This window comes from Eleginops maclovinus, chromosome 11 (genome assembly GCF_036324505.1).
Source record: "Eleginops maclovinus isolate JMC-PN-2008 ecotype Puerto Natales chromosome 11, JC_Emac_rtc_rv5, whole genome shotgun sequence".
NCBI classification, from domain to species: Eukaryota; Metazoa; Chordata; class Actinopteri; order Perciformes; family Eleginopidae; genus Eleginops; species Eleginops maclovinus.
The window spans coordinates 9,113,687-9,140,966 of record NC_086359.1 but is presented as its reverse complement, the minus strand read 5'-3'; the positions used below and the strand labels follow the sequence as shown (position 1 = coordinate 9,140,966).

The following is a 27,280-nucleotide window of genomic DNA, read 5'->3' as shown; positions in this document are numbered from 1 at the left end:
GGTCTCTTATTCCAAGAAAACTGGTTCGATGCGGTAACTTTTGCTGCCAGAAAGGCTTTACCATAATAAATCTTCTTCAGAAGGGATTGGACAACCTGTTACAGTGAGAGTCAAGACAAGATGTTTCCTGGACAAAAACAGGGATGGATATGAAGAGGCTTTGAACTGATTTCTTTAAACGCTCTTCAAATTGCCCATTAAACAAGATGGTGACGGTTATGGCTTTGTGGTCTTCTTAGTGTTTGTCTTGTTTTTTGCTCATGCTACAAACTTCCCACAACACCTGGGTTAAAAAATAATACAGGCTTTACTTACAGAACAAGCAGACCCACTTCAGGGCACATTACACACTGTAGTAGCAGAAATACTGACCACAAACCATGTCTGAGTTCTGCAGCATTTACTCTCAGTGCCCAGCAATGAACATGTTAGTGCTCATCACTGAATGCTAAATGTTTCCAGTGTAACTGTGATTCTAAATGCAACTCAAACTGGAAACAACCCAGCAAAGCTAAAAGAAAAGACGGCAACTTCCCACTGAAGTGAATTAGGCTTATTTACCATGGATAACATGGGAACAGACTGAGGATAAATCAGAGGATGCTGCGCTACTGGCACATGTCAGTGGAATCCAGACTGTGGAGCCAGGCGAGCGTGACGCCACAGAGCAATACTAAAGGAACTGCATGATATGAACATATTGGCAGCAGCACGCTCCAATGGATCAGTGGACGCGTAGACAAAAGACACACATGAGAAATAAGGCTTCAGTTTCTTCCCCCGGTGCATTGGTACAGTGACACTGCAACTCTGCTCGGCCTGCATGGGGGATAAGAGCTGCGTCAGGGCACCGACTGACTGTCAATAATCCCTTGTCTCTGAATGAATCTGACGCGTGATCATTGAGGGTGGAAAGGATCATCAGTTGCTGCTTATTCAGAGGTTTATTGAGTGGAGAAATCCCAGGTTTCCAGTCTAACAATCGCTGCATTCTTGTGTAATAGCCCCACTCTACTACTGCTGAGTAAATCAGATCAGAGAGGTTTAGAGGCGGCTGGCCAAGGACACCCTGGATCGGCCCGGTCGGGAGTAGGGTTAGTCTGCTCAGCCGTCATGTGACCCGCATCATAAACTGACCCCTGCAACCTCCTTACAGGCTGAGACGGCAGCCGGACGATTAGACCGGTGGATTCCCTGAAGTCACACGAAAGGGCTGACTGATAAATGGATCAAAAAGGACCCTTTTTTTATGTGTGTTTACATGTGTGTGACATGTTGGTTTAGGACAGTTGAGACAAGGACACATTGTGTAAGGGGAATGACCGTAAAGCAACCAAATTGCTTTATTTGTTCTTGCAAAAGAAGAACAAACATTATGTCCAGTTTCACAGTTTACTTTAGCAGGAAATTGGATAACAATTTGAAATGCCAGAAGCTGCCTCGACAGTAGAGGGGCTGACAAACTGGAAAGGGAAATGGTGACACTGTGGCTGCAAAGAGAGAGGATATAAAGGCTTGGATGTATGGACGTGAATGTAAACAGTCCTAAACACAGTAGGGGCCTTTTGCCTCTGCTCGCTCACCGTAAAAATCTAACAAGGCCTGGAGGAACCAACGCACACACATGCACACACTGCTGCAATAAAAAAAACTTCCTAAAGGAAACCTATGAAAGAAAAACAAGGGTGCAGAGCAAGAATCCAAATGTCTTTGTAGAAAAACAACGGTTTCCCTGCATGGCTTCACCGCTTAGTATTGTGTGATGTGATGCAAAGCGACCAACAGGTGTCGTCTCGCTGCAGGAACAATGTGCACCATCTCCATCTGCACACATCCAGATAACAGTAAGCCAAAATGTGCCTGTGTCTGTGTGGGAAATTAAAATGGACGCCCATGATGTTGCCTTTAGTCGCTGCTGCTGCTGCTTATAGGCCTTCACACTGACTCAACTGCTTCTTTATCTCATTACCTCAGGCTGACGTGCACATACACCCCTGGTTGATCATCAACAGAGGGGTGGATGGTGAAATAGGCTGTTTTTCCCCTCATGCATTTAATATCAATGGCAGCTTCAAACACACTCCATGCTTCACCACAGAGAGGTTTAGCTCAGCCTGCACCGTGTCTGCCTGCCATACGTCTGCATACACTCACTGCACAAGGAGAAGGAGAGCGGCCTCACATCCCAGCAGCGTGAGAAAGGGAGGGAAAAGGGGCCAGGAAAAAAACCCGAAGAGGGGACGTGGCGTACCTCTTTTAGGGATCTCCTGCAAGGGGATGGTGTCCCCTCCCCCGTCGTAGGGCAAATAGGGGTCGGCCGCCGCGTCCTCCTCCTCCATGTTGACAGCTGAGACGAGGCTAGGCTAAACTAAGCTAGGGCTTCACTACGCACTGTGTGTAATGCGCTGCTGCCGCCGCTGCCATGTTTACCAGAGGAAGACAAGCGGGGCTGTGTGAGTGTGTCTGAGTGGATCAGTGTGTGTGTCCTCTCTCCCTCCCCCTCCCTGGTCTCTCTCTCTCTCTCGCTCTCTCTCTCCCTCCACTGCAGCAGCTGACTGTTAGAGCTGATGATGTCATCACACACACACACACACACACACACACACACACGCACAAGAACACAAGGCCGGTCAGCCTTGCCTGCCTGGTTGCTAGGAGAGATCAGTGAGCCCTGCCTGAATGGGAGAGTCCATTGTGCCGGGTCACAGGGGTGACTGTGTTTCAAGGCTAGCTCTAAAGATGGAGTATTCCATTGTGGAGAAGTGAGGGGAGGTTTACATTAAGTAAGGAGTATGAGTGCTACAGGAATGAGTCCTTAAGACCGGGAAAACAGTTACAATTTCCGTCCTTTAATACTTTTAATGGGTTTTTTGGTTAGATGCCAGAATGTATCCTTATTCTGAGATTGTGTTCCACTACATATCATTTGACAGAAATCACCCCAGTTTTGGTGGTTGCTAACAAGTGGTTAAATGATACAATACTGGGGGATATTAAGTGCCATCACGCCAAACAGAGAAACTCAGCCACCCACTACTCCGCTGTCAAATCCTATTCAAGCAAAAATGCTAAAATGAAGTTGACTCTATTCCCAAATAATTGAGTCTCATATGACGTAAAACTGAATACATTAAAGTATTGTACACCAAGAAGGACCACAAAAAGACCTATTTCTCGTAATTGACAGATAATGCAGATTGAATATTTGTTTTTAGTCTGAGTTAGGGATGCGTTAATGTGCTCTGCTGAAGGGGAATTGGGGCAGATACTTGCATGTTTACTGCATCTGCTATAATTTATATTAAAAAGTTAGAATGGGTCATCCCTAGTTACGGCCTAACTCATTAATGTAATAAACTTATTATGCCAATTAAAAAAACAACAGGGCCGATTCATAGCTTTAATGAAAGAAAGCGTTGTGATTGCAAAGAGGAAGAAATGACTGTAAATCCATCTGTGTTTTCTGCCCTGTAATTTTAGGTTTTAAAGGTATCGCTGCTCTCTTTATGCAATAATGAAAGGGATGATATGGAGACTGTAAGAGCACCTGCAGCAAGAAAAATCCTAAAGTGATAATCAGACACTCTTAAGCTGTTGCTTAACTGTCCTCTGCTGCATTCACACTACAGGGAGGATATATGAATCATTGAAAAGGCGATCACACGGTCAGTTTCTGTTTAGTAAACGGTGTGATCATGTGTTATTATATAAAACAATGCAGCTTAAATCAGGTTGTCATTCCCAGGACTGAACAATGGGACCCTGGTATTTCACAGGCTGTGACTTTGTTTCCACTATCATATAAAACAACAAACAGCCTGTGATTGGTTGGACCTCCACGCTCCCTTACCTTTCAGCAGGGCTCCTGTTGCTAGGCGATCACACAGGTGATGTCAACCATAGTGTGCTCGTCCCAGTCAGGACGTCAAATGAGCAAAAACATGAAGAAATCTCAGTAATCCAGTAAAGAGAAAGCCAGATAAATCCGTTTGAGTTCAGTTACACACATCCCCCAAAGCATGGCTCCATGTCTACGTAGTTATTCAAAAAGTTTCAGCTCAAATCTTCACGGCTCCTCAGAGTGAGACGCCCCCCGTGCTCACACTGCGGTCGTAGCCCAGGGGGTTTCACAAAGCAAACTAAAGCACCCACCCCTTCAACACTACATATTAATAGCTCAGGGAGGCACAGCAGCTTCAAGTAAGAACATTCATCCACAGATTTCCTGAAACAGTAGCTTGCACCGGCTGGCAGCCAAACTGGTTCATGGGAATGTCTGTGAACGAATGGGAGTCACACAACTCTGACGAGAGGGGAGGTGGAGTCCAAAGAATGTAAAAACAAGGAGGACCGGCAGTTAATGATTGTTAGTCTTTGGGACGACCTTTATTAAGATTGTGGCAATCAGGTTTCTTCAGTTCTTGAAAGAAAGCTGTGTCGTTTGCTGTGTATGAGCAGCAGCAGTGACAGTATAAGTGGAGGCAGGTTAGGGTTACTCCATGCTTTCACCTTTCACAGAATCCCCTGCCCAGAGGTCCAGTTTCAGAGCAGGAGAATGAGAGGCTAATCACCAGGCAGAGACTGGGGGGCACTGCAATGAAAGCCAATCCCTCTTATGTCTACCACATAAAGTACATAAACACAACTTCTATTATTTAAGTGGTAAAATCTGAACAAGCTACTCCCAAAAATCCTCTGCAAGTAACAATAAATGCCAAAATTTGGAAACAGTGTCACTATAGATTGTTTAATGTGCCTTTCTTTGAGGATTATAGCAACTCTCCCACAGAATTTTGAGCTTTTACGCAACATTTTTCATGTTTTGAGCTTCACAGATTTGTCAGTTTTTGTGCCAACCATAGCAGGACCTATGACGCTTTAAAGAGAGAGCTGTGAGAGAGAGTGTGGCAGGGGAAACTCTCTACAAGCAACTTACCAAACAAGTGTGTGTTTATAAATGATATTGTGTCTTTAAATTTACTCAAATGAATGCAGTTAATTGTAATAATTATCCAGATAAAATAGACTGGAAATACTGGCTCTGCTAAGCTAACACTTTAAATAAAGTTTTATCAGAACCTAGTTTCTTTATCCCATGCATAAACACCACATCTTTAGGGTTTCTTTAGCGTTCAAAAAGCACATAGATACACACAAAATCAAACCAGCAAAATGTGCAAACATGTTCACTTTTGGAGGGCCAAACTCAGCAGACAGATCTGACACAACCCACTCAGCAAGTGCTCTTGTTTGTTCAGCTGCAAGTCAAAACTACAGAGATGGAATCAGCATATTTACACAGACGAGGAAGAGAAAACAGGATGCGGCAGATCGGATAACAATATATAGATATCGGTCAGAGGGCAGATGAGCTTCTGAATTAATGAAACAAGTGGCTGCACAGGAATGACAGGTATGAGTGTAATCGTGAAGCACTGGCAGCCTCACAGGCAGGAAGCACAGATCCCTTGTTCAGTGAGTGGAGAACCAGTTCAGAATGCCTTGGAATTGTATGCCTCCGAGGTTAGGAATTCCTTTTATCGATGCCGCCATATTTTTCCTAGTTACTTTGTATTTAAACAAAGAAACATACTATCTTTAAACAAGCTAAAAGCACACCCTGCTTTACCTCTTCGATATCCAGCCGGCAGATGACGCATTTATGAAGACAAAAGCAAACACAGGCGCTGCCACGTGTCTGTGTTATTACTCACACACACCTCTCTTTCTTGGCTACCTGACCAATCCACGTAAGCAACAAGACAAAAGCAAGGAGCGGGGAACAGCGAGCAAGGCCAAAGCAAACACAGCGGCAGCAAGAACACAAATCAAACTGCAGGAAACAGGAAGCAAGAGGAAACAAACCCATAATAAAAAGCATTCAAACTAGAGTAAGGTACAAAGCAGCCAGAGGACAAAAGACAGACAGAAAAAGACTTCAAATAATGAAAACAACTGGAGTTCTTAGAGAGCCTTACAAATGGTTATAAAGGAATTCATAAATTGATGTTTGGCTGGTAAAGTAAAATGCAAAATGATCTGTAATATCCAATAAAAAATTAAGTGACAGCCTTAAGAAATTGTGAAATAATCTACTAAATGAATGAACAAATAATAATAAAAATTAGGTTTTTTTTTAATCGGAAAACAAATGCTTCAGTTTTGCATTTGTTATTTGTTTTTTTTATTTTGGGATGGACACTAAATCTTAGAGGATTATTGAGTACAAGAAGCATTGAAATTTGCTCATGAAGACTATGAGATTTGGTTGAAATGTCTAAACAAGTTGACCTTGAGTGGTCTGATGATGATTTGTCACAGATCAACTTATCATCGCGGGACTTAAGGGTCTCACTTTGCTCACCTGAACCAACTACATATCCGAAATGAAGACCAAACTCTGATCATTTTGTCTAGTTTCATAACCATTTGTGAGGCTGCTTACGGCCAAACGGGACCAGGGTGATGACGGCGGCAGGGTGAAACAGGACGAGATGTGGAGCAGCTGATGGGTGCGGATCATGGAGATGCGGGGGGGGGCGGATGGCAGAGCGAGTGCGCCAGCAACACACACCAGCGAACACACACTTGATGCGTCTCGACAAAAGCAGCGGCCTGTCTGCTGAGTCAGCAGGATTAAACAAGTTGATTTTGGACTTGAAGAGGCAGTGGAAAGAATTCAAGGATCTGATTGGATGGTGAGGGTTCGTCAAAGCTTGGGTCATGGAGGGGAAGCAAGAGAAGTCCAATTAAAAACATCTCTGGGGGGAGGCATTCTCCCTACCTGGGGAGGCAGCGTCCCCATCCAGCAGGTTGTCGTCCTCGGTGGTGTGGAAGTCCATGGCGGCGCCGGCTCCATCCAGCAGCTCCTCGTCGCTGCTGGCGCTGGCGATGCTGTTGTAGCTGTTCCTGCAGTAGCCTCTGTGGTACAGCTGCTCCGACTCCATTTAGCAACGCGCCGGGGCCCTGGGTGATAAGGAGGGAGGAAAGGAGGGAGGTGGAGATACACCGTGTCGTGAGGATGCGAGATTATTGAGTCTACAAGGATGGAGCGGGACGGTCACAGATGAGAAGGGCGGGTTGTTAACGTGCAAACAGACGGACACTCAGGGATGCTGGGATGGAGAGGTTATTGTTACACACACATATAGTAAAGAAGAAATCCACTTTAGAACCCAAACGGCAACAAACACATCCAGTTTCCAGAGCTTATCCAAGAAAACCAGAGAAAATCATCATGTTTATTCACATTTCTGTCCAGATGTTTTAGGAAGATGAAGAAACAGGTGTCTAACCTAAAGAGAAGTTCCCACAAAGCCAGAAAAGTTTCCATATACTACACAGACAATTTGGACCTTCTTCCATCTTTCTGTGAATGGTTTTTCTACCTTTTCTAAGGTGCAGATAACCTTGAGGGATCAGAGACAGTCTGACAGGAATAGTGTAACCGCTGGAGCGCACAGTGATGGAAGATTAAGTAAAACAAAAAGGGAATGAGATGGAGGTGAAACAGGACATTTACAAGATGAATGTGGGCTGTCAGAGACGGCCAGGCATGACAGGGATGAGCTGGAATAGAGTCTTGAAGCAGACATACAAGTTGATATCCCACATATGAAATAACCACGATATCCTTATGCAACACAAATTCCCAAACTTATTTTTAAGGTATTGATTATAAAGAAAACGTGAGTGTTGGAATAATTGTAAGTTGTGAAACCTGTCCACAGGATAGCCAACAATTCAACTTACATGGAGACTATTGTTCACAAAGATAAGTACATGTTTGACTTGGTTTTATAGTTACAAAAGCTAAGGATAAGACTCATCTTCTTGTTCATCTATATATAAATGTTATTTTGATTTTGTTTCTTGCATTTCCTTTAGGTAACGATATTTGGCAGCGATTTCCAAATGTTCTGTTCCCTACACAGCCAAGTGGTGTATTTATAGACGGAGGGATTAAAATGACGCATGGATGTCCTCAGTACAATAGGAGGATGATTATGATAACACAACTGCTGGCCTAAAGAGAGCAGGGCAGCACAGCGGGACACCTTCGCCTCCCTGTGGAGGAGGGGGGAACTACACCACAGTTATGAGAGCACCAATGGGACAGATGTGAACCCACCAGAACAGATAGTCTAATGACTCTTGAAAATTAGAAGATAACCTGAGGAGATTCATTGGAATATTAGCCTCAATGCATGATGGGTCACAGTGTACTTAAGGAGAGGAGAAGGAGAGTTCAGTTGGTAGATAGACTGATCTTCACTAACCCTTAAGGAGGCCTGATAAGAGTTCTAAGCTCCCTCCATAGCAACCCACCTCCTATTTGACTTTGATTTTCCTTTATGCTGTGGTGTTTGAAATGTGACATTCCGCAAAGGTAATGTGGAAAAGAAAATCAAGAAAATGACAAAGTTGAAGATGGAATACAATGTGAAAAACAGAAAATGAAAGGCAGAAAAGCTCGACTGTATCTCGAAAAGAGCAGAAATTCAATCTCTGACTGTGCAGTACTGATCAATACATTTTAACAGAGCATTTATCGGTCAATTCAGAAGCATTTTATATCGAAAAACGGCTTGCAACAGCGCCTGTCTCTCTTCTAACGAATATTCTGCAGCAGCACCATCAGTGAAACTAAAGACCACTAATCCTCCGTGGCACAAACTCTATAATGTGAGGTAAAGAGGGAATGGAAACCTTCCCCTGCGCCAACAATCACACTCGTTCACCACGAGACGGGACCTCCAATTGAGCTGTATCGAATCAGTGTGTTCAGGAAATTCAATTCAGCTTGTTTGCAGAGTCAATCTCGAGGCTTGGATCATTTAGCTCATGTCATGCGGTTTCTGTTGCTCCTTCACTTCTAGATTTACTGTAGAATTGTCGTGATTTGGCCCGGAGCAACAACAATTTTTGGGGGATTAAAATGGAAACTAAACAATCAGTCTCATATATGCGATACTTTGCAAATGTACAGGCATAATGTTTGAATGTGGGGGGACATACGTTCACAGGTGTCTTCTGGGAAAGTTAGATAAGGTTGATAAACTAAAAGTACATCTTTCTTTCTTTCTTTTTAAAAGGATATTATTTTCAGTTGGATTTGATTTAGACCTGTAACCTGGAGCACTTCTAGTTGTTTAAAAGCTGGTTTGAGCAAGGTTGAGTAAAGCCTCTATAAGTTTTATTATCAACATACGATTGAATTTCATTTCACACAGAAAGATGTTTCTGTATACTGTCAATTATATTTCTGAGTTATATTGGAATCTATGCATCTCTTTGATCACACAGGGATGCACATTCATGCAGTATTGTGTATAAAACACTTGTTAATAGTGTGAAATTATCTTTTTAAAAACAGCCAGTTCTCATATAAAATAATCAGTGACGCTGCTGAACATCTCAAGCTGATCCTCTTGTTTTTATGTTTCATCTTCTGTTGTATTTCTCTCTGGGGCGAAATTCGATTGCTATAATTACGACAGCCCGCACTACATTGTTCATGTTTCTCCTCTTTTGTAACACTGATCAAAACAGTAATTATGCCAGGGACATGACAGTGTGTTGCTTACTGAGGGGCTACTATCCTACGTGTCAGATTTAATTTAGCTGTTTGTGGATAATCTAAAGAGTGGGTGGAGTGTGTGTGTGTGTGTGTGTGTGTGTGTGTGTGTGTGTGGAGGTCGATAACAACAGCACAATCAACGGAACAAAACGCTGCAGGGTCTGCTGATGTTACACAACTTAGTTAGAGCAGCGAGGGCCGTTATCTTCCTCTGGCTGGTCACTATGGAGGTGTTGCCCAGGCGACTGTTGCTGGGAAGTGACTCAGCAGTTTTCCCTCCCTAACCGACCGGCTCACACCTCCTCCAGAGAAGATAAGTTGACACACATCCTTCAAACGGCCTCCACAGATCGATATATGGATCGCTCTGTAGGTAGGGCCTAAACATCCATCACGCAGCATGGACTCCTCAATAACAATAATAATAATAACAACAGAACTTTAACAACTGAAGTGTGTTAGCTGTCATTTGGCCCTTAATTTGGGTATTTGATAGTCTTCAGATATACATTTTGCACCTTCAATATGTATACATTTTACTTTTAAGTTCTGTTTATCTTCAAGTTTATGTCAGTTTTTTTTCTGCTCTTTTTCATTCTCACATTACGTCCTTTCTTACATGCCGTGATGAAAAAATGTCCAAAATTGGGATCAATAAAGTATATCTTATCTTATTATGCAGCACTAGCTAGCTGTTAAAGTCAATAAAGAGAATAATACAAAGAACAACAAGCGTGTATTATGTTTAAGTTGTATTTACAGCTTTAAGTGGATTTACCTCATAATTAATATATCATATTTTATTTTTTCCAAATCATAAAGTTTGCATTATGGTCACCTGCAACTAATCTAAATGAAATATCTGTGAATTCTACGTCTTGAGGTCAAACATGGCGTGAAAAAAAGCATTCGACAGGCCGGATTGAAGATAAAGGAAGATCCAACTCCGACAAAATGAATTCTATAAGATGAATAATACATGCTCTTTCTGTCCTGCTTTGAAATTATAAAGAAAATGCAGCCATTCAAGAACTCCTGTGTGTGTGTGTGTGTGTGTGTGTGTGTGTGTGTGTGTGTGTGTGTGTGTGTGTGTGTGTGTGTGTGTGTGTGTGTGTGTGTGTGTGAGTGTGCTATCAATGAGGCTATCTCAGCTATCAATTTGATCCAGCCTACACCAGTTTGAGAATATTATATCACTTAGAGGGAGCAGTGGATGCATCCTATTAAGAAGGAGTCTGATTAAAATCTCACAGAATGGTGAAAATATCTAATTTAGGGGGTGAACAATGACCCCATGTTCATTAAGGAACCTCATTTTGCTTCAGTTGATTTATTAACCATTCAGTAAGAACTTTTAAAAATAAATCTTGTAACGGAAAGGTACATTTCAGGCTAATTTTTTCATATAAGATAAAGTTGCTGACGTCTGAAATCTGACTTTCTACGTAGAGATGAACAACTGAAGGATAAAACACTAGGAGGCGGGGGAGGTAAGCACTTAAATCAGATGTTTGGACTGTCTGGCTGTGAATGTAACTCTCTAAGGTCGTGCTTAACGAAATGACGGCAACACTCCAGACAGACGTAACACAATCAGGAGAGCTGATTAAACCAACAGCCATGGCAGATTTAATGAGGAGGAGCAGCGCCTTTGGTTTGACCTGGCTGTGATGCTGGAGAGAGAAGGACTCTGCAATGAGAGGGCAGTCCGCTAATCATCAATTGAATATCTTAAAAAGGGATGGAGCCAAAAAGGATATCTTGTCTACATGTAAAGTTAGAGGGCTGAGTAAAATGGAATAAAAAGCAGACGTATTGTAAATACTGATCATGGTCACTAACCCTATTCCAACTGAAATAGTATTTTATTTTCATTTGCATTTTTTCCCAGAAGAAGGAAACAAATATACATGTTTTTAATTCATTGTCAAAGTTATTCAAAAAGCAAAAACTCCCAAAAAGTTTGTTTCCTTCCTTTCTCTGTTTTTTTTAATAATACTGAGATGAACATCTTTGAGGTTTAAACTTTTGATTTGACTAAATAAGCATTTATACGACATCACCCAGGCCTCTGGAACATGCATGTTAGCGTTTTTCACCTTTAATTGACCAAGAACTTGTCATTTCATTACATCAAAATTCAATCTCAGTTTGTCACATGGTGTGTTAGTCAACAATCCAAAACATATTGCGTATAATATTATAAATAACAGAAAGAAGGTCATCTCTATCTTTCAGAGGCTATTTAAGAAGCATTTTGTGTCACTTCTGCATGAAACCTAACTTTAACAATTATGTGCACTATAATTAACTAGCAATTAGTTTTCTCATCGTCGACCAATAGATTAGCCGACTAAGTGTGGCTCTAAAAAACAGTACGTGTTATCAACTCCAACTTTTCACTCTCTAAAGAAGCGTTTAGACTGAATTACACGCTACATTCAGCTAACTGAGGGGATTGGGTGGAAAGCATGGATGATTTCAGGAAATGCTTAGCCGATAGCAGTGCATGCTTTAACGTGACATCTGCATTTCATGGTGAATAACCGGGAGATAAGCTCATGAAGAGGGGACGGTTTTCATGCAGTCGATGGATAGTGCAACTTCAGTGTCCCTTAGCAAACAGCCGAGGGCCTTACACCAGCAAAAGCGTCAACCTGTCCACTAAATATAATCATTAAGCGAATTTGCAAGGAATTCACACAAGCTACACAGTGAGCTAACATCCACACTCAGCGGTATCAGTATGGATGGATGGCCTCGGATGGTAACACACACACACAGAGCTCCTTTTCTTAAATTCACATAGCGTCATTACCGCTGATAAACCGAGAAAAAGCGACATACCTTCCTGTTGCCTCAATTCCAGCTCGACAACGCATCCTCTTTCCCTGCAGTTGAGACGGGTTTTTTTTTGTTTGCTACACGAGTGGATTTGACATTCTCCTCATCATCATGGTGTTTTCTTCTTTCAGTCCCATTCCTGTGTCAGTGACGTTCACTTCCTGTTTCCCAGCCTTCAGCAGCAGCAGCAGCAGAAACCCCCCCACAGTCTGTGTGATGTTAGAACAGGCGGGGAGGAGAGAATGTGATCAATAATTCATCCAGTGCAAATCAAACGGGATAAAACACAATGGAGTCAGTGAGGACACATGACGAATGGTTTTTAGTGGCATTGACAGAGAAGGAATGAACAGCTTTAAATTGTGTAAAGTTACCAATATCACACTGTAGAAAAAATCTGAAATAGAAAACACTGTGATATTTCATAGAACAATCAATTCATCTGAATAAGAATTAAACAATAAGGCGTTAAACAATAAGGCGTGCAGTGACTATTCTACTGTAAGGCATTTCTTTGTTATTGAATATGAAGGGATTTCGGGTTTTTCAATTTACATGTTTGAATATTTTTATTAGCCCCTAAAGATGATGCCCTTTAAATGTAAGACCCTTTCTAAAAAAAAACGAGTATTGCATTTTTTTAATGTAAGAAATTAAGTTGGTTAATATTTTCAAGTTAAATAAAAAATAGGATTTTGACAAAACGTTTTATAAAAAGACCAGGATCAACCTCAAACAAGACTTCAGGGGATAATTTATATACGTGTGGGGTGTATTCATAATTTAAAATGAATTCGTTTGGTCCCCAACATTGTTTCTTCATATGTAAATAGAAATTAAGGGTCTAAGTGTGACGGGTGGTGTAAGGCATAATACAGAAATTACATACAATGAAAAAAGAGAGATTAAACATCATTCACTATTTTACTCATTATCTGATATACTCCATGTGCCCCTCCCAGACAGAGATGTGCTACCATCAAGCAAAAGAAGGAGAAGAAACAAGACACCGATAAACCAAGCAAAGGTTCAGACGTTGGGTTTATCATCTTTAAGCACAAAAATATTTCATTAATTCACAGGAAAGTTGCAAACACATTTATACATATCAAATCAGAACCACAGGTCAGAGTGTTTCAGGAACCTCTCACTTTTTTACAGCCATGTCCTCCTTTTTCTGATACTGTTACTACCCAACAGCGTCATCTATAGACCATTATGAGCAATAGCACTTGCAGATTAGTTTGGTACGAGCTGATCTTCTTGATTTTGACCAAGCATTACAAATGGAAATCAGATCATCTACAGCAGTGAAGACAAGATGACTACATGGCAGTCTTAAACTCCATCAGTAGCTCCAATACATTTTATACTTTTATCTCAGAATGACATGTTCTGGTATTAAATCAGTAAAAGCACAAATCACTTGGAAGACACAAATATAAAATGGAAGAAATCATCCTGTTTATTTTGTTTCTTGTATTAAAACTGAATTTCTGTCAGCTTTGTCATTTCAGAATTTGATAAAAGGCTGTGTCTCTGCGGTGCTGTTGGACCGGCATGTTTTTCCTGGTGCTGCTGACCTTCTCCAGGTCGATCTCCACCAGCACCACCCCTGGCTTCTCCCCTCCACAGTCGCCCAGCACCTCACCCCAGGGGTCCACGGCGAGGGCGTGGCCGTACGACGAGCGCTTCTCGTGGTGCTGACCAACCTGCGCCGCCGCCAGGACGTAACACTGAGTCTCTATCGCTCGTGCTCGGAGTAAGATCTGGAGAAAAATACATCATGTTTGTGTTTTGCTTGGGTTTGAATCCAATAGATATCCTGTCTTTGCAAGCACAAGTAATCTAACACCTGCAGTCGTATTGTGACTCATCCCACCTCCCAATGAGCAGCTCCTGTGGCTACAGTGAAGGCTGATGGGTAGGTAAGAATATCAGCGCCTTGCCTTTGCAGAGCCAACGATAACTCGGGGAATCTCAGATCATAGCAGATGCCCAGGCCAACCTGTGGCAACAAAATAAGAATAGTTAAAAACCAAGACTGAGAACATGCAGCATCCAAAACATGACCGGAAATGTACCTCCATGAAATTCAATGATACAAAAAAATGATTGGGGAAAGAAAGGTTTCCTTTATTTGTTTCTCAATGTTTAAAAGCCAACAGCTGTATCATACACACTCAACACAGACTGGGCTCATTACTTACAGCTAAACTGAAAAACATTTCCTGATAATGATGAAAAATGCTGTTTCTTTACAATAAAATGAGTCTAAACTTGTTTGTAGATATAGTACTATCGGCCAGCATTTAATATTAAGATTACCGAGCTGCAAAATGCACTTATAAAAGACAAAGAAGCCAGCAGTAAAACAGGATAAATGACATGTTGTTATTTATGTCAGCTCAGCCTCAGCAGTCCCCACATCTGTACACAGAACTGCCTCTGATCAACTTTAACTAAACAGAGTACTCTGCAGCAGATCCTGTATGTGGGTTTTAAGTATATCCACATTTCATGTAAATAATGTTCTATGGCTGAACGTATCTTCTGTGTTAATTCTGAGAATTGCTGTCCCCCAATATGAAGATGTTTGTGCATTTACAGCTGTACTCTGTGAGAGGGTTATAAAGGACACCTTGCCGATGGGAGTTTGGACTGGAGACAAGAGGTAGGGTCCAGGGATGGTGAAGGCACTTTCTTTGAGCGATACTCCTTTTTCTGGCAGCTCCACATCAAATAAATGGGACTTCCTGTAGACTGAAATAATGTCACCTGTGGGAGGAATGACAACATGTCAGTATGTGTACCAAAAGGAATCATCAAGAGGAAACCCATTAATTTTTAACTGAGTGTGATTGTAAAGAGAGCTTGTTCAGCGGACTGTACCTTTATCGTTAATTATGATGTGACTGTTGTAGATTCGTCTGTCAGACTCCCAGTTTTGTCCTTGTTCATGAAATCCTCCAAGAGACAGCCACACTTCCAACTTCCTGAAAAAAGGAGAGGTTAAAATACATAAAGAATGCTTGATAAAGTGCTTATTTTTCACATCTACCTGCCTGCTGACGGCTACACGTAACCAACATACTTGCTATGCTTTAGAATACATATTTTCATTGTGATAAAATAATAATACTGAACCCCACTGCTTCCCTAGCTCCAAACACGACGGCAAATAAACTCTCTATCTTTTTACTCATTCATGAAGCCAACAGTAGATTAGTAAAGGCAAGAAGCAGGAAGTAAAACCATTTTTCTTTGCTTTGAAGGAGCTCAAATCTATGCAAGATTCTATACATGTGTATAAGTAGGTTATCCTGCTCTCAGCCAACAGCTTACTGATCTTTCCCCCCCCAAACAACAACAGAACATTGGACCTATGTCACTGATTAAAGACAGTTTGTGTACCTGGCCAGCTGAGTATATTGTGAGATTGTCTCTCCTGTCAGCCTCTCAGACAGCGACAGCGTCTCCTCTCGGCTGGATCCGATATAGTCGAAGCCCTCGGGGAGGAAGACCATGCTGGCCCCTCGCTCTTTGGCCTCCTCCACCAGCTGTTTACAGGTGGAGAAGTTAGCCTTTTTGTCCGCAGTGGCTGTCACCTGACACACTGCAGCCACCGGGCGAGGTAAGGTCGACATCCTGCAGGGAGAAGAGGTGGTTACTGTGTGCACAAAAGCAGCAACACTGGCAAATATGTCAAGACAACCATGGTTGATCATTAACTGCAATAGTTATGATGTTGTATATTCAAAGTGGAATATTGTATTAGGATATTTGTACATTTAAATGCAATATCTGAAACAATTACTGTAAATCTATTCATGCTCTTTTTAGATTAACATAACACAATACAACTGTAGTCTCTATCCTAATTTAACCTTGTTTAGAGAGACACACAACAATACATTCCTAGTCAGAATAATAAACTCACCTGTTTTGGAGCTTGATCAGTTGTCTCTGAGCTGGGAGAGAGGTCAAATACTTTGCAGATGTTTCCAAAATGCACCTGACCGTGAACATTGGTCCCAGTGACGCTGACAGAGCTTCACCTCCCCTGTTTAGTCCATGTTAGTAGCACAGTGTGTTTAGTGTTCAGCAGGAAGGATTAGCAGGGCTACTTTCTTCTTCCTTGTTTTTAAAGGATAGAAACTAGCATTAAGGCACAGTAGCGCCATCTGCTGGAGAGTATTTGCAGCCAGGATTGAGTATAATATTTATTTTAATCGATTTTTAGATGTTGCTTTCATGTTTCTTCATACTGCACACCCTATCAGAGGGAAATATTCAGCCTTTTCATGGAAATTATTGACAAAAACCGAAAAGATTAGTGCAAACAGGACAGATAATGGTAAAGGAAAATCTGAAATATTGAAAATTGCAGCTGTTACCTAACGCCAGATGGCAGTGTTGCAACGTTAAGAATACTCAAAACTCAAGGGGAAAAAAGGGTTTCCGCACAGGCACAGGACAAGCAGGCCTATACATTCTGCTCGGGGTCCTTCTCAACACCCTTCCAAGATGGCAGCCAACAGTAGCAGCACGGTTAGCAAATCCAGCGGCGGCAGCGGCGCAGGAAAACCGTCCGGCCCGTCAGCCGAGCAGGTACCGTCACCTCCAGCTCGGCCTGCTTCAGTCGGTACACCGGGTTTAGTCTTTCTGTGGCTGAATTCGGTGTACCTAAAGCCGAAAACGTGGCTTCCAGCTAGCCAATGCTAACGTTAGCTTCCCCATCGCAAGCATTATGCTTTCTCATCACAAAAAACAGTGAAGCCAGGAGCCTACATTTATAAAGAGTTGATGTGTGTTTATACCTTATACCATTTGTTAACAGCATACACTGCTGTGGTGAGTAGTGTTTCTCAGTGACAGGCAATGTGAGGACTGGAGCTATTTTTATCACAGCAGACCTATCTACATACTATAAAACCATACAGAATAAATACGAATACTCTCTAATACACCAATCTACTAAAGGGACAGAAACGTATAGACAAAGTGGACTATATAGATTAAGAAATCGTTCACCGTAGATTTTATTAACAAGTCAATATATCCTGTGAGTTCATTTGTCTTATCCACCAGAAAAAGATCACTTCAATAAAAGAAAATGAGACTTAACATAAAAAGTGCAAAATTGCATTAGCATTAGCATGCATCTGTTATTGGATGTTGATTGCTGGTGAATAGTGTTTCTCAGTGAAAGAAAATAAACAAATCAGAAATATAACATGATGGAGTGTAGAAAAAATCTTAAGTTGTCCAAAGTAATTTACTCCCTAAACATTTGACATGTTTATTTGATGATCACTACGGGAAATGTGATTTCACTGCAGTACCTGACTTAAATTGTAGACGTAATAACATGGCACAGTCTGTATTGTTTCTGATGGTGTATTTCTGTGTGACAGGTGGTGGCAACATTTCAGAGGATGCGTCAGGAGCAGCGCAGTATGGCCTCTAAATCTGCAGATTTCGAGATGGATATCAACGAGCACAGGTTGGTAGCAGATAATCACACATCAGCTTATTGGATCTTTGAGGTGCAGCTTTTGTTTTTAACATCACTTTTACGTTTCCATTTTCCCCCTCCATCCAGCTTAGTCATTGAAACCCTGAAGGAAGTGGATCCTTCGAGGAAATGCTTTCGTCTTGTAGGAGGAGTGTTGGTGGAGAGGACGGTAAAAGAAGTTCTACCAGCCTTGGAGTCTAACAAAGAACAGGTAAAGGATTATCTTCATACTTAATGTCAGCAGCAAAATGTTTTTACTATCCTGGAAACAGAAACAACTGTAACGCACCATGGTGTTTCATTGTAGTTGCATTAGTGCCGTATATGAATTTAAAGGTCATCACTTTTCTTTCAATTGCTGCATTTATCCCAAATCTCCTCCTCATTTATCTCCACAGATTTCCAAATTAATCGAGACGATCAACACGCAGATGCAGACGAAAGGGCGGGACCTCACAGAGTACAGGGAACGCTACAACATCCGGTTGGTGGGAGAAGGTGAAGCAGAGGCACAGGGCGGGTCGGCGGCATCTTCCAGTGACAACAAGGAGGGCGGGTCTAAAAGCGGAGCTGGCGTTTTAGTGTCGTAGTTTGTTATTATTGAGAGTAACCGTAGGGCCTTATGATTTCTGCAGTACCGAAAATATGGTTGGAGTCACACAATATAAAATGTATCTTCTCACACTTGATTTTGATTACATTTCTGCCCAGATACTGCACTTGGTACTGAGGTACTTTGGAGCAGACACTGACTCACTATACATAGTGTTGTTCTTACACATGTGAATGTTAGTGCTTATACAAATGTAGGATGTTTGTCTTGAATCTGCCTTTCAGTGAAGCTGACTTTCTTTTTCTGGAATATTGTGGCCTAAATGAAACAATTGAATTCTTAGTTTTACTGTCATTTAGCATCAGCAAATAAATACTTCACTGTATCAGAGTACGGAAAATGTAATCCCTCCTTATTAATATATCATTTCAAGGATCAATCTATCTAGATCTAATTAAAAATTCAAATGCTTAGAAAATTCAAGACAGGAGGGCGGAATCTAATTGTTTATATAAATACGCATTTACTATATTTAAATTTAGGACTTTGGACTTGCAACATACAAAAAAAGCTGATTTCATAGGGCCCTAAAGTAGGTTGAGCTTTGCAAGTAGTCTTCCTTGCCAACGCAGTTCAGGTCCCTGAAGGCATTTTGACAACATGTTATGAGCATGAACAACATACTGCAGTCATGTCATTATATATCAAAATGAACGTCAGCTTTTTTCAGCCTCTCACTGTAATACACGTGACTCGAAAAACTGTCTTCACACGTAAGCCGTGTCCAAAGAACAGATGCTGGTTTGTTTTCATATAAATGTGACGTTTTTGTGCAGAGGTTAATAAAGAGGACATTATGATGAGACCATAAGTCAGTTCTACCACCACAATCGGGATGATAAGGCCCCGTTAGTAAAACCCCATTAAAAGTTGTAATATTCTATCTGGTTTATAGCACATGCTTGAGCTATGTTGAATTAATTTCTGAACTCTGTCTAAAATGAGGAAATGTCGCCAAGGAACTGATGTTTCCGCTGTCACCGCTGTCAATGTAGTTGTGAGGACAAAAATGGTTTTGTTAATGGTCAATAAAAAATGTCACAAATGTGCTTTCTGTGTGTTGTCTTAAGTCATTGTTACTATGTGCCAGAAAACCCTTATGTAATCAACTGTTTACAACGTGTCATCTCTGCTGTAACTGCTGCAACACGGATGAAATGACGATTTACATTTCTGGTTTTGTTGGCAAGGGGTTTTTCGAAAGAACATCAAACAAAATGACTATCCCTCTATGTTTGCCCTCAATATATTGAAGAGTAATAGAAATATAATATTATACTATAAAACCGTATTGTGCTTGATGCTTGAATACACTTTAAGAGCCTACATCACAGCTCTCCATAGGCTTTCAGCTATTTTGTTTACAGCTCATCCCTCAAAACAGAATCCTCAGATTGCATATAATAAAAGGGATTATCAAGCTAATGTAAATAAGTTATTGGGCTTTTTTTTTATCAACTAAGATTTGTTAAGTGGGCTGACATGAATACTACTGTATAAATCTGCTAACATAAATATTTATGAAGTGCATATAAGACAGGCACATGTTTCATGTCTGGGCCATATTCCATTATACTTTCAGAATTTGCTGCGGGACAATTGAAAATGGACCAAGTGCCGTAGTTTGAACACCCCTGAAAACGAAAATAAATTTCGACGAGGATGGGATTCGAACCCACGCGTGCAGAGCACAATGGATTAGCAGTCCATCGCCTTAACCACTCGGCCACCTCGTCTGTGGATCTACAAATCTATGCGCAGAAATTTTTATGGATGATATAAATCATGAAAAACACACATTTACTATTATCAAAGTAAGCCTTCAAATAGATTAACGAAATAGTGACATAAGGTCTTTATTCCTACAGCTACAGCTAGCTAGCCAGGCATATACTATAGTTTGATGAAGGACGAGATTCTGTTGCGCTTTCCCTCCCGACATTACGGTTATTACGCATCTACATGCGCCGCTGTCGCGTCAAAGCAGAATGGTAACAACCGTTTTGTTGCAAGAAGATCACGCAGACTGGATTTGATACGTCGTTTTATTTTCATGCTATCGAGAGCTGTATACATATCTGGAGCAGCTATGCCAGTAACCAGCAGAATGTGCAAGTATTCGTTGTATTTCCACCCTGATAGGTTGCACTGTTAGCATTGTGATAGCAATGTGGGTAATGCTAGGACAGAAATAGCTCAAGGAAACAGCTGTTTGCTCTGGTGTTTGGAGCAGCTTTGTGCACACTAGTTTTCCGGATTGCAGTTTCTCTGGAATGCATCTGTCCAAGAAATGCTCGGTTTTCAAAGTGGTGCTGAGTGCTCTGCTGATAGTGGCGCTCCTGCAGCTCATTTACCTGTCCTTCTTATCCAAGTTTCACGGTAAGCAGCAGCGGTACCGGTACTCTGAGCTCTTTGGAGGCTCCGGAGGCAAGAAGAATGGACACCCCGAAAAAAACTCACGGAAGGAGCGTCTGAGGTTCTCCCTGTCTACTGGAGGGATCTTCGACAACAGTGGTCAGTACCGGGTGTACAAGAACTTGATAAAAAGTGATTTCACCACAAATCATAAACCTGGATCCAACCCCAGCTCCCATGTCCTGGCTTTAGCCACACACACAACCATCAACAACCTGCATCACCTGGAGTCTCTAGTGGAAAGGTGGCACAACCCTCTCTCTGTGGCCATATTCGCACACGGGCAAGATGTCAAGTTTGCCACAGCTCTGGTCTATGCTCTCAGCTTCTTCTGCCCCCAGATTCAATCTCTGGTGGACTTCCACTTGGTGTGCCTCTCGGGAGAGATGGCCAGTTTCCCTGAGCAGGACCGTGAGCATTTTGCAGGGCTTGAGGACTGTGCATCTGTGTTTTCCAGACTGGAGACGCACAGGGATAAATACAAGAACTATGCCATCAGTGGAAACGTCTCCTACCCAAACAACCTCCTGCGTAACGTAGCCCGTGGTGGCACAGAGTCCTCCTACATCCTGGTCATTGACATCGACATGATGCCGAGCGCTGACCTCCACCAGCAGTTTGAGGCCATGATCATGGGGCGTGACACAGCGAGTGACGAGGTGTTTGTGTTGCCTGCCTTTGAGATCCGCCACGCCCGGAAGATGCCCGGCAACAAGGCAGAGTTGGTTCAGCTCTACCAGGTCGGTGAGGTCCGGCCGTTTTATGAAGAGCTGTGCTCTCGCTGTCATGCCCCCACCAACTACTCACAGTGGGTCAACAGCCACGTTAGAGGGTCCAACCCCCTGGAAGTTGGCTACACGCTCACCTGGGTGGACCCCTGGGAGCCTTTCTACATCGGGCCCCGCACCGTGCCCCTCTATGACGAGAACTTCAAGCAATATGGCTTCAATCGAATCAGCCAGGTTTGCACAATTTCAACTATTGACCTTTAAATCCTCAAAGTCCAAATACTATCTGGTAAACACTGTGAATTCACTGTGAAAAACAATGTAATTGGACTGTTTTTGTGCACTTTGTATATAGTTTAACGCACACCACGTACTCATGTGCATAGGGGAAGGAAGAGCGCTCTGAGCAGATATTTAATTACAAAATCAACAGCATTGTATTGTCTCTTTTACAACCAACAAAGCATTAGAAAGACCTGTTATACTTTCAAACAATAAGGTAAGTTCACAATAGGAGAATATAGAATTTCATCAGCATAGTGCATTCAGTCTCTCTCTGTGACTAAGAGTATAATTGAGTGCATTTTTATTCACGCACAGTCCTGATGCAATCCACTGCAAGATTTATTTGCAAGAAAAGTTTGACCAAAGTGGCGAGATGATGCATTTTTTACTCCTCAGTACACATCTTCTTTTCTCAGGGATTTTTGATTCTTCCTTTGTGTCAAACCGACTGGCCACAATCTAAAAGTATTGACTTTACTACCACTGAACACTAAGAAAATATACACACTTAATCCATTTGAGTTATTAGAGTATTACTCAGCCTGTAAAACTGTCATATCCTGTTCTGTGGCTCTGAAAGGAGTTTTTTTAAGTCATACTATTCATTATTCTCTTTGACCTCACTTCTAGACATCTCATTTCCATATTCCAGCTCTTCCTCCTTGTTTCCAGTCTGTCCTTGCTGTTACCTTTCTTCTCTCCTCCTCTGTCCATCTCACAATCTGTCCTGTCTCCTCTCTTTTCCCTCTCATCACTTCCCACTTCCATGTCTGTCTGTCTGCTCACCCTGTCTTTCTTTCCCTCCCCCAGGCCTGCGAGCTCCACGTCGCTGGATACAAATTCTCGGTGCTGAGCTCAGCCTTCTTGGTGCACCGGGGATTCAAGATCCAGGGGGAGTTTCACGCCAAGAAGGACGAGGAGAACAAACGCAACCGAGTTCTGTTTCGCAGCTTCAAAGAGGGCCTGAAAACAAAATACCCCTCCTCCAGCCGACGCTGCTGATCCTGCTTCTCTAATGAAATCAGTCTCGAATGAAATAATGGACGTACGTTGTTCCTTTTCAAGTCAGGCTCTCTCTCCCCTAAACGATCCAGTGTTTCTTTCAATTCTTGTGAAGACGGCAACTCTTGGGTTTATATCAACACATTTCTGCTAGTTGGGACTGAAAGTAAGAAGTGATCAAATAAGACCGAAAAACTGGCAACAACTTTTTTGAATCAAAGTCCAAAATGTAAACGAATAAGCGGTGCACTTTCTATTTCAGAACATTTTTGAGCTTGTCCAGATACAAAGAAAATCTCTACGTATACTTAGTGATATCCTATGAAACAATAGGGTTATGTATTTCAGGTTATGTACTGTAACATAAAGCTAAAATGGCAAAGGGTTAAGAACATAATCTTTTTAAAGATATTTTCGGCTACTGAATATCAATAATTGATTGACACAGAATGGCATTGCAGTCTGATAATGAGGTTAACTACAAACCCAGTTTCTTACACTAATGCATCACTTTATATTCAGTTTAAACAGTTTGTTTCTTTCAAATGTTGTGGTCAGACCACCAGAGGGCAACAGTCACTACAGTATTAGGTGCAGTCTTGCAGTGTGTACTGTATAGTATGAGTGAGCAGCACGGATTACGCAACACATTTGCTCCGTGTCTCAACTATCTTGCCACAAACTGTCTGAAGTCACGAGGACAACAAAGCACTGGGAAACTTTACACAGAACATTGTATGATTTCGCCAACACTGTGGAAAACTACTGTACTATGAACAAAGAAGATCTGACGCTGGTAGTCGCTTAGAGTATCTAGAGTTTGGGGTTTTCTCCTGAAGTATATGAGGTGGAAATGTAGCATGGATAAAAATACTGCACAATCAAAATGTAAACCTCAAACAAAAGCAGTCTGTGTTCATCTCATCACCACTAAAGGACGTTAAGTTATTGATCTTAATCTGTCGTATTATTGACTACCACTATTTTCATATACAAAATATCTGGAAGGTATGCGTATTCATTGCTGTTTGGTTACTCTAAGTGTTACGTTGTTATTGTTGATTTAAATAGGTTTTTCCTCCAGTGTTTATGATATATTTATTGTCAAATGTTTTCCTTCAACCGGACTTTAAACGACCCCAGCAGGAAAACTGTAGCACAAATTTGTGTTTGGTGCGAGAAGATGTTGTGCATGCAACAATTTTTACGTTTATTAATTTGAAGATTATTTGTGATGTCACGTGCAAACTGTTTTTTTTTCGTGATAAAACAAATATAATGCCTGAGTTGTTGCAACTGTCACTTATTTTGCTTTTAAATATTACACAAGATGCTGTGTACAACTTATGAACAACATCCTTAGTGAGCTGAAAGCTCTCTGAGCACTTGGAAATGCGCAAATCCAATCAATTACGTTCACCAGAGGGATTTGGAGTGACAAGTTATGTCAACAGTGTTTCAGGAAGTATCATTTAAATAAGCGTTGAAGAAGCGTAAGAGAGGCCGAGAAATAACGCTCCATGTCAAGAACTGGACTTACAAACACAATACTGCAGATGTCCCTAATTTGAACAGAGTTTGTGGAGGGTTTTGCAGTTTTGTCACAGCCAGAAAAACTACAAGATATCAGTAGGTGTATCGCTCACCAAGTACTTGACACAGTTGACATAAACCTGTGGTGTAACATGGCTTAAGATGGGGGTTTAAAGGCATCCCTGCACCTATAGCGTGTGATGGGTGATTACAGGGCGAGTCAGGCCGGCATCCAATTAAAAGCTCCTATTTAAAAATTAGGATCGCTTTTAAAGTGGACTTTAAGGACTTCTCAGTAAGGCTTGATATCCTGTAATGGTACCCAAAGAGCAACAAAGCTTGAGTAGCCAGCTAATATGTTTCATTATATCACATATATTGATATATGTCCTTATAAGAAAGTGGACATGAAAGATAAATCATATCTAAATATCTGTGTTTGCAGAGCTTAAGTGTCGTCCCAAGTGTTGATCAGTGATCCAGCCATCTGTTGGTAAAGTAGAGCACGTGTGACATTCGGCGCTTGACAATCGTCCGAGGCTCGGTGGTGTTTCCTGGCTAATCTTGCATTAACCGGCTCAATCGTGAGCCAGGCCTGCGCCATCTATTCACACGCAACGCCATGCTTCGGCTTTAAACGGGCTTTCATGGAGCACAAGCATAAACATCATACACCATCGTTCCCAAAAATCTGGTACTTTTCACTTTTGTCTCTTCCGACAGGTGCTCTTACCGCACCAGACTTAGTCCTTTTTTAAACATTTTCAGGGAAGAATATTCATGCATTATTCATCCTACAATTGGTTTGACAGATTGGGGAATATATTGAAATGATATCAATTAGATATGATGCTAGACATCTTGTAAGGGTTGTCTTTTCCTGGTTTTAAAGGCAGCATTACAAAAGGTTATGTCATTTATTTCTAAATATCTGGTATTTTTCACTTTTGGTTCAAAGTAATCATGCGTTTCTCTCAACGTACTGACACGATAATTAAAGATAATTAATGCGTCTTATTCATCCTTTATTTGGTTTGAGATCCGATAATATCAGGATAACAGGCTAGATATCTTATTCGACTTTGGAGACCCTAATATCTGAGGTGTTGTCTTTACCTGGTTATAAAGGCAGCAACGTTACTTATTTCTAAATATCTGGTAGTTTCTACTTTTGGGTCAAGTAATCATCCCTTTCTCTTTAGACATGTGCTCTTACTTAAAAGTGCGGAGCAATTATGAGACATTTTTGGGGAAGACACCCGGCTATGACACTAGATATCTTCTTAGATTGTTGTCTTTTCCTGGTTTTTAGGGCGGCATGATGTAACTTACCCGACTCTTTCAGACATGCCCTTTTATTTATTTTACCCGCTTATTCATTAAATCCACATTACTAACGGTTAATCATAATTTCTCATTGTTCAGTGTAATTGTTTCTAAAAGCATCAATGGTCAACTGTTAAATATCGCTATGATGTGGTATTTGGGCAGAACTAGGACTTATGTTCTAAAAGGTTTATTTATAAACTAGTTATTTCCTGAAACTCTTTAAGAAAATCTGTCTGTAAATTACTACTCATGTTTGGTCAACCCATGGTGTTCATTTCCACCGCCCCCTGGTCATCCCCCTTTCCTGGGTGTTAATAATGTGGCAGAAGGTGCAGAAATGTAAGGAGGGGGAGCGGCTTGTGTGGATCAGGAGAGGCAGGTTTGGTGAGGTAAAGTGGGGTTATATCGACAGCTTTGGGGAGTGCGGGCTTATCTGGGTCAGAGAGCTTTACGACATAAGCAATTAGGGCTGCCCTCTCTTGTGTCGGCTGGCAGGAGGGAGGCCTCCCGCAATCTAGATTAGCCGGGAGAGCTCCACGGCTTCTGGACGGTGCAGGGAACCAGCTGGAGGGCGAGATGAGCGGGCGCTGGAGGGGGAGGTTCCTCGAGAGGCAGGCTGAAGGCAAGGGGTCAACATGCAGGCGTTGTCAACATACAAGCCCTTCTAGGTCAGCGGACGGGTGAGGGAGAAGGAGTCGATGACCCATGCCGATGAAAGGAATTCTCAAAGTGACCCGGGTTCAAACGAGCGGGCTGTCTGTCCACTGTAGCATGTTAACCGCAGTCTGAATAGAAGAGCTCTATAGAGGATGTTTACGCCACTCAGCTTAACATCGCTGGTTTCTTCTAATGAGCCACTTGACTGGAAGGATTTGCAAGTGATTAGGCCAAATGGTTTTAGAGGAATGGTTGAAGAGATCTTTACAACCGCTGAATGAATGTTTGTTAACTGGAGTGTCTCAAAGGGGATTTAGAGTGTAGTTTATAAGAGAACGGACTGACTTACCAATTGATAACACTTACTTAATTGGGTGGATTTTTAAGACCCAGAAATAAGTGCACTAACACGTTACTGCTGCTTCCTAAACTATGATTCCATGCAGGCTGAAACTAATGTGAACCTATTTTAAGACACTTTCTGACAGAGGGCTAGGACAGGTTTGCATGGTTATGATCGACTTAGGGAAGCAGTTAAAAATGAATTGATTTGCATGATCTATTTATGCCCATCGTTATTTGGTACATTCCAGGATCTTGATTATTCAATTGTCCCAGCCTACTATCCAAAACCGAAGCTTATTACTAATGTACTAAAGTCTTCATCCTCTCTGCGCTTTTCCTATGAATGAAATCACTTTAAAGTAGTTAGAACTGCAATGTGTGCCTGGTTTGACATTCCCAAACGTCTTGATGTTGAATTTATAATGATATTA

The 27,280-nt window shown here is 41.7% G+C and overlaps 4 protein-coding genes and 1 non-coding gene across 11 annotated transcripts in view; 2 read left to right on the top strand and 3 right to left on the bottom strand.

The window, feature by feature from the left end:
* clcn3 (chloride channel 3) overlaps positions 1-12,588 on the bottom strand; it is a 29,048-nt gene extending 16,460 nt beyond the window's left edge. For 3 of the 7 annotated variants that reach the window (XM_063895402.1, XM_063895399.1, XM_063895403.1), the window contains exons 1-2: positions 12,428-12,571; positions 6,785-6,966 (exon numbers count right to left, since the gene is read on the bottom strand). In XM_063895402.1, the coding sequence (XP_063751472.1) occupies positions 6,785-6,947 (163 nt within the window). In that variant the 5' untranslated portion in view covers positions 6,948-6,966; positions 12,428-12,571. Of the gene's footprint in view, positions 1-2,251; positions 2,494-3,850; positions 4,267-6,784; positions 6,967-12,427 lie in introns of those variants that run through there. The other 4 variants (XM_063895400.1, XM_063895406.1, XM_063895405.1 and 1 more) reach the window with 3 other exon arrangements.
* A 1,278-nt stretch (positions 12,589-13,866) lies between these two features.
* nit1 (nitrilase 1) lies at positions 13,867-16,558 on the bottom strand. The gene is made up of 6 exons (XM_063894428.1): positions 16,365-16,558; positions 15,839-16,072; positions 15,317-15,420; positions 15,066-15,202; positions 14,307-14,432; positions 13,867-14,193 (listed from the first exon to the last, which is right to left on the bottom strand). The coding sequence occupies exons 1-6, from the start codon at positions 16,451-16,453 to the stop codon at positions 13,933-13,935; spliced, it is 951 nt and encodes a 316-aa protein (XP_063750498.1). The 5' UTR covers positions 16,454-16,558; the 3' UTR covers positions 13,867-13,932.
* A 312-nt stretch (positions 16,559-16,870) lies between these two features.
* On the top strand, positions 16,871-19,604 carry pfdn2 (prefoldin subunit 2). The gene is made up of 4 exons (XM_063895905.1): positions 16,871-17,035; positions 17,842-17,930; positions 18,030-18,153; positions 18,341-19,604. Exons 1-4 carry the CDS (start codon positions 16,952-16,954, stop codon positions 18,530-18,532), a joined length of 489 nt encoding a protein of 162 aa, XP_063751975.1. The 5' UTR covers positions 16,871-16,951; the 3' UTR covers positions 18,533-19,604.
* A 605-nt stretch (positions 19,605-20,209) lies between these two features.
* On the bottom strand, positions 20,210-20,291 carry trnas-gcu (transfer RNA serine (anticodon GCU)). The gene has a single exon. It is a non-coding gene; the product is annotated as a tRNA-Ser (tRNA).
* Positions 20,292-20,557: 266 nt separating this feature from the next.
* Positions 20,558-24,271, top strand: b4gat1 (beta-1,4-glucuronyltransferase 1). The gene is made up of 2 exons (XM_063894461.1): positions 20,558-21,932; positions 22,794-24,271. Exons 1-2 carry the CDS (start codon positions 20,829-20,831, stop codon positions 22,983-22,985), a joined length of 1,296 nt encoding a protein of 431 aa, XP_063750531.1. The 5' UTR covers positions 20,558-20,828; the 3' UTR covers positions 22,986-24,271.
* The last annotated feature ends 3,009 nt before the right edge of the window (positions 24,272-27,280 follow it).